Here is a 7,258-nt window from a genome sequence, read left to right as displayed (position 1 = left end):
GTGAACATCACCTTGATTGTAGAAATAAGCCGTTCTTTCTTTAAACTGAGAATAATGCTCGACTTGAATTTCGAGAGGGAAAGGGCTTTCGCCATTTTCAAACCATGATTCATTTGGCCTCATAATGGTTGCTCCTCCAGTTGCAAAATTTGCTCCATGCTGATAACTAGTTCCTATTGAATCCAAGTAGGAGCTCAAATATGGCAGCCCCAAGTAATCGGCTACACGAAATAGAAAAATTGCACGTCACAAACAGCCTGGCGATGGATTTACATCTACCAACAAATCCACAAGAGAATGATACTACATGAATGACGTGTTTGTTAAGGAAAATTAAATAGTACTGAAATTATTAGATAAAGTGTGTTGTTGTTCGAAGTTAGGTAGTAAACTTGCACATAAAGGTCTTTTTTGGAAATGGATCATGAAGTATATATCTTTTACGTATGAAGTCAATGATCAGGCGCCCGTCGGAGCCCCTTCCGGCTGGCCTATGGAAGTACGTCTCACCGCAGGGTGCTGCCATCGGATAAAATGCCGCTGCTATTCCGCCTGTGTCCGAATTCGAATCACCAAAGTTATATATTGCAGGGTAGTTGCAGGTTGGCAAATCTGTCATCTTCTCTGCAGCTTTCACAGTGCACACAGATGAGACCAATGTCCCAAAAAATAAAATAGTTGAGAATTCCATCTCAAATCTTTCACAACGAGGTCTCTAGTTTGTTTCGCCTTATGAATGTGGTCTTGCTTTGTAGTCTCAAGGATAAGTCGATTGGACCCTAAGTGTGTCGACTTGTCCACCGGACGAGAGTTGTTCGAGGTCGGTCGATGGCTTCTAGCAGTCGATCCTCGATGTTGCTACAATTTTTTGTGATTTCTGAATTGGATTTAAGTGCATGAATTCCGCCTTGTCTGGTGGAGCTTTGTTCTTTTATAATTATTTATATCATTGAAATATAAAATAGATAAAGCATTCCATTAATTACAGGAAAAACACATGCTAAGAAAGCTGTGTCACGACTCAAGACATGCGGAAAAAGTACTTATTTTCAAGATTTCTTAACTCATCACGCAAAAAGCGCAAAATGTTGGATTAAAGAAAAATAAAGTAAAGATGACATTCAAATGATGATTACATCTTGAATCATTGCTATTGAATATGGAGAACTTTTAAGCATATTTTGAGACAAAAATATTATATAAATTATGAAGGTTTAAAGGGTAACTCAACTTCGAGCGGAATTGTATCTAGATCACACATCTTTAATTTGATGCAATCAAGTCATCCAACTTCCATTTTCATGTACATTTAGTCGTTTCTCGTCAATTTGTTATAATCAAGTCATCCAACTTCGATTTTCTTGCAAACCTGGTCAGTTTGTCCACTACTGTCAATCTAATTAACTTAATATGATGACGTGGATGTTAAAAATAATGGATAGTTGACATGTAAAATTTTGCTTTTAGTGCATACATTTGTATTTTAAAAGAAGTGCTTTTTTATTAAGCCCTTGTTTGAGCTCCATTCTTTTCATAAGAAAAGAATTTTTGAATAGTGTATTGATGAGAAATGTGTGATTAAAAAATAAGAAAAAGTTTTTGATTTTCGTGTAATATTATTTTATTGAAAAATGTGTAGTTGAAATAATATTAAAACACTGTTCAAGAATCCACTCAAAGTAGGTGACCCGCAATCCATTTTTTAATCCATTATATAAATTATTATAATTGTCTAGGTGCATATATATATATGGAGTTAGTTCAATATAATATAACGGTAGGTAACAACTTTTGAATTCCAATCACGTAATCATCTATTTATGAAAAATGAATTTTGTTCCCACATACATGAAATTTTACTAGTTATTCTACCATGTTGCGACGTCGTTTTTTTATTTTTTTAGTAGATTATGATTAAGCAGTTCTTGTACCATTTAGATATTATCAACTTCTGGTCATTCTGCTTATTGGAAAATCTTGGCAGTTTAATTTTGACGAACAAAGACGTACTATTTAATTCTTTTTGGGAAGTGTTATATGTACATAATTGTCTACATAATAGTGTTCATAATTACATGTGGCACTGGATCCAACATTTAATTCAAATCTTACACTTTCATATCAACAATCGGATGATTGTCACATCATATTATGGACAACATAATGTGTAATAATTATGTACGTGTATAGACTTTTCCATTCTTCTTTGCTGCTGTGACATGCTCATGAACGCGAGATTTGACATGACCAAGAATTCTTCTCTACTAAGAAACTAAAATCTTGTACACCATGTGATGCTCTATATGGCATCCCAACATAGCAAAAGAATCCATCGAGTAATAGACGGAGTATACTTCCCCACCTTGGCATTGGCATGACAAAACATTGAGGCAAAATGTCTGAGCTCAAGCCACGAAAATGTTGAGCTAAAGGATATTGCTGGAACGGTTGAGTTCTCAGAATTTTAATTAATTGAAAATAATTGTGTAATTATCAATTTATTGGTGAATTATGTGACATTTTGACGTGACTTTTATATATAGGAACAAAAAATGTCAAGAAAATTAAAAGATGAACATGTGTGCCACAAAACGATCTAAATAACGACAAAAGTGCCCATTTATGTATAGAACGGAAATGTAATTTGTAAGTTAAATTGTATATTACATTTTTCGGTACAGTAGATTCTCATTCTTCAAAGATGTATGAGTAAATTTGCCAAAAGGTTATGTAACTTTGAGGAAATTTGGAGTGTTTAGGATTCAATATTCTCTAGTCAAGTCCTGTTGGATTATCATCATATGTGGCTAAGTTCCTCCTCATGCTGCAAGGTTTTATAGAAGATTAATCCATCTCCTTTAAGAATTTCATATTGGGAATGGCACAATGGCTCATCAATGCTATATGATTGATTATTGTTCAATATTATTTAATCCTCCTCATCAAACATACTATAATTGCACTATCATCTACACTCCTACATGGCTTTTTTGTTTTTGTTCCTTTTTCGGTGCAAATATTGATTTAGATAGCTGTTAATTAGGCTATCACGAGTGTTAATGTCTTAGATATCGGAAAATTAGTTGCAGATATTATTGCAGGATAATCGAAAGTAGAGAATTAGAAAACTTATCAAACGATTGAAACCAATGACAGCATGACGTCCTAAAATGAAATTGCATGTTGTTTGTAATTGTTGAGTCCTCTTTGGAGACTTACTTTCATGATACAACAATCAAATCAATTTTTCCAGAACTTTAAATATTACTCCACAAAAACATCTCAATTAGAATTTATAGATTTCTGTGTATTTTCCAAAGAAAACAAGAGATATACACACACACACACAAATGATAACTTCCACCAAAAAGTTGGATTTTCAACAAAAATAAATAAAATTAAAAAAGAATTAAAATAAATAATAATAATAATTTATTTGAATCGAAGAAACCCTAAACTCAATGTTCAATCATAGACTTTTAAACATTCGCATGGATTGTCATTCGAATCACTGACCTCCCACATAAATTTCACAATATTTACAACTCAGTCAACTATCTCAATTTAATTAATTATTTCAAATAGTTTATGTGACATATATCTAACACTAGGTTGGTTCGAGCTTCAGATCCTAAGTCATCAGACGACGTGTCTTACTTCTCTCGATTTTTTGCTAACTGAATAATCACTCTCATGTCACCTACTTTAAGTAACATGTTATTCTTAATAATTGTTACTTGCGTGTATATATGTTAATTTTGGTGGAGATGCTTGCTTATTTTTTATTTTTATGGTTTCTCAATAGTTTTTAAAGTGTTATATTCCTAATTGGTGACTCACTTTTTCCTATAGTAAAATTTGTTTTCTTGAAACATAAAAGGGAGATTCTTGGGGGACAAGGGCCTGGACGTCAAGGGCCTTGTCCGTTTGGTTTAACCCAACATAAAATATCTAATACAGGAAAATACATTACTAACAAATCGTTTCTGGCATGCTGAAAAGTATTTTACTTTCAAGATTCCCAACTCATGCTGTGCATGTATGGATAAGCTTAAAAATGCTTTTATAAGTAAATAAGTAATTTTTAAATTTATGATTTATGATTTTATATTTTGTAAGTTTAAGTTAATAAGCAAGTTACTTATTTTAAATGTATCTCCTACTTTGTTATCAAAGCAACTTCCTTTTAACTATAAGAAAGAAATAGCACATCTAAACACATTTTTGAGCAAAATTCTTTTAAAGTAATTTTAACATATTTTTAAACTTAGCTTAGTGGACAACTATCAACCATAGAAAACTCAAAATGCTAGGGGAAAAAAATGAAGAAGAATTCTAATCGTTAATCATTGAAATGGAATATGAAAGTATTTAATTTTAAGCATGTTCTCCGCTAATATATAAGTGATTTTTTTGTTTGAGAGCATGTTTAGTAACATGAATTAGACAATCACCATAATTGTGTTACTAATTGTACGAATGGTAATCTTTTCTCCAATGCCACGTGTTACATGCTAAAATAATTGCCCATCAAGATTTCACAACAACCATAGAAGGATCATACTGCATGTCCATATGTCTCTTATTATTCGTACCTCAGCTATTCATGCTCGACTGAAGCGGAAGATGCCTCGATCGTCCAAGCACCATATAGCAACAAAATATGCAAAACCATAACACTTGGCTAAAAACACAATTTAAGACATCGGCCACCAAAAGGTTCAAAGGCATCAGAACAAGCCTCGAATATGAGCGGAAATGTTAGGACGAATTCTGACACAGTCAACCAAAATTTCACTGCAATAATCTCAAGCGTGCACAATGAATTGCTTGACAAATGTCACAAAAGGACGAACCTTAAACAAAATCTTAAAAATTGGACTTAATCATGACTTTCAGCACAATGATGATGAGTTGCATTTAAGTTTGATTTGAGCAAACTATCAACTTTCTACTTAATTTGTACTATGGAGCAAGAGTAGTGTAGAAGGGAAAATGTCATCATGCAAACAACCACAAAGATTAAACTTACCCAATGTTTATTAATTAATAATTGCAAGTAGCAGTTAGTTCCGTTGGACTTAAACTAACAAAAAGAAGAAAGGAAGTTGAGAATAATGATACTTTAGCACTAAGATTAATGATATCAATTGTAATTAGAAACATTAGTGATTAGTGAGACGAAGAAAATTAAGAAGGCAGTGATTGTACCTATGGCACAATCCACACAAATGGTCATCCTTATCTGAAGCACATCATGGACTTATTGTCTAGCTTTAACGAGTTAGATATCCTGTTAAGTCCCTCGTGCAGAGAACAAGAACTCTGATGCTCTGTCCAAATTGGATAATAACAAGGATTTTGAGCTGCTGAGGATGATTCCAACTGATTATCTAAAAAGCCGTCCATAATGAAGGTGATGGTAATAAGCCAACAATCCAAATGGAGGAAAGATCTCTTGGATTATTTAGTAGACTATAGGCTCCCATTCAACATAGATAAATACAAGAAGCTAAGGCTTAAGGCACCTCAATTCACAGTAAGGAATGAGGTCCTATTCAAAAGAAGTTTCTCCATCTGCTTGCTACATCGTGTTTGAAAAAAGGAGGTAGAACGCCTACTCAAAAAGGGTCATGAGGCCATGTGGGAACCATAAATGTGGGTTGTCGATGTCCAAGAAAAAATCTTTAGGCAAGGACACAGTTGACCGACCCTGAAAAAAGAGTCCTTAAATTATATCAGAAATGCCAGAGGTTTTCCAATGTACCTCAGTTGCACCCTCAGAAGTTGACCACAATGAGCAGTCCTTGGCCTTTTTCTAAGTGGGGCATAAATTTGTGGGTCCACTTCGAGCCCAATTTGGGATAGTGGCCATCGTTTACTTCACTAAATGGGTTGAAGCCAAATCGATGACTCTGATCACCGACGCTAATTTTACCAAATTCATATGGTACTGCACAGATTTGGGATCCTACATTCTTTGGTCCGGGACAATGGGAGGCAATTCGACGACCAGAGGCTGTGAAAGCTCTGTGATGGCTATAGAATTCAAAAGCAGTTCTCAATCCCCTACTATCAGCAAGCTAACGGTTAAGTTGAAGCCATCAATAAGACATCAAGTATGCCCTGAAGAAGAAGCTCGATGCCTTGAAATGAGCTTAGGTTAATGAACTCCATAATGTATTATAAGCTTACTGCACTAACAGTTGAACAGCCTACAAAAATCTAAAATTTATCTCCTTGACATATCCTGTATAATAAAGTGATGAATGACATGGTAAGATGGAGAAAGCTTGACCTCTTGGATGAAGCTAAGTATCATTCCCAAGAGAAGCTTGTGACATCCTAAAGAAAAATGGCCAAGCACTACAATACGTAGGTAAGGAGGAGATTCGTCTAGGTCAACGACCTCGTACTGAGAACAATCTTCCTAGCGACGATTATAGTTGGCTTAGGCATCCTCGATTGAAACTAGGAGAGGCTATAACAAATATACCCCATTGTCCGACTTGATTTAGATGGGTTCGGACAACCTCACCCCTGGCATGTCGAGCATCTGCGGAAGTATTTTTAATTATTCCGCCATGTTAGCTACTTCTTCGATAGCACGCATTGGCTCGACGATTTATCATAACTTTCCAGTTGTTAGTTGTATGTCTTGACTCAGTAATTTATTATAGTGGTCAATCATAAATCATGCTGTTTGCTCCAGCAATTTATTATGGTTATCTCGCATATTTTTTGGATTAGCAAGTTATCATAATTGTTGGATCAAAATTACCTCGTTATTTAACTAATTAGTTGATTGTCAAGTATCCTTTGAACTCGATGAACAATATGTTATTACACGAAAAATGCAAAAAAGCAGAAGTGTCGATTAGAAGTAACTCCTTTCAATAGTTGAAATGATTAAAAGGGTATTGATGTAAACCCACGCAGCAATAGTAATTCTGAAACTCACAAAAGATTCGATTACAACCCCAAGAAAGCTAAAATACCGGTTTGAAGTTTATCCCAATAATTTATTGAACCAAAGAACCAAGACAATCGCAAACAATATTTTGACCCCGTGACCACAAAAATTATGAATCTTGCTATGAATTTGTTGAACGCCTTAAAGAATATGAACCTTTGATAAGTTCGAATAGTTTGAATGCCACAAATATTGAAAATATGTGATAAGTTTTGTTCAATTCATAACAAAACAGAAAGTGAAAATTTCATATTATGATTAATTCTCAAAAAATTATGTCTTTAG

General features: G+C 34.2%; 1 protein-coding gene across 1 annotated transcript; it reads right to left on the bottom strand.

Annotated features, from left to right (window-relative positions):
- Positions 1-193: 193 nt before the first annotated feature.
- Positions 194-926, bottom strand: LOC111409301 (GDSL esterase/lipase At5g14450-like). The gene is made up of 2 exons (XM_023039327.1): positions 445-926; positions 194-275 (listed from the first exon to the last, which is right to left on the bottom strand). Exons 1-2 carry the CDS (start codon positions 689-691, stop codon positions 247-249), a joined length of 276 nt encoding a protein of 91 aa, XP_022895095.1. The 5' UTR covers positions 692-926; the 3' UTR covers positions 194-246.
- Between the last annotated feature and the right edge of the window lie 6,332 nt (positions 927-7,258).

The sequence above is a fragment of the Olea europaea genome, chromosome 14, assembly GCF_002742605.1.
Source record: "Olea europaea var. sylvestris chromosome 14, O_europaea_v1, whole genome shotgun sequence".
Classification (NCBI taxonomy): domain Eukaryota; kingdom Viridiplantae; phylum Streptophyta; class Magnoliopsida; order Lamiales; family Oleaceae; genus Olea; species Olea europaea.
The sequence above is the reverse complement of the archived record's forward strand: the minus strand, read 5'-3'. Positions and strand labels throughout refer to the sequence as shown.

Coding starts and splice junctions, on each gene's coding strand:
- LOC111409301 (XM_023039327.1), bottom strand. CDS start 691: ATGGAATTCTCAACTATTTTATTTTTTGGGACATTGGTCTCATCTGTG. Junction 276..444: donor CCTGATCATTGACTTCATAC/GTAAAAGATATA, acceptor ATTTGTTGGTAG/ATGTAAATCCATCGCCAGGC.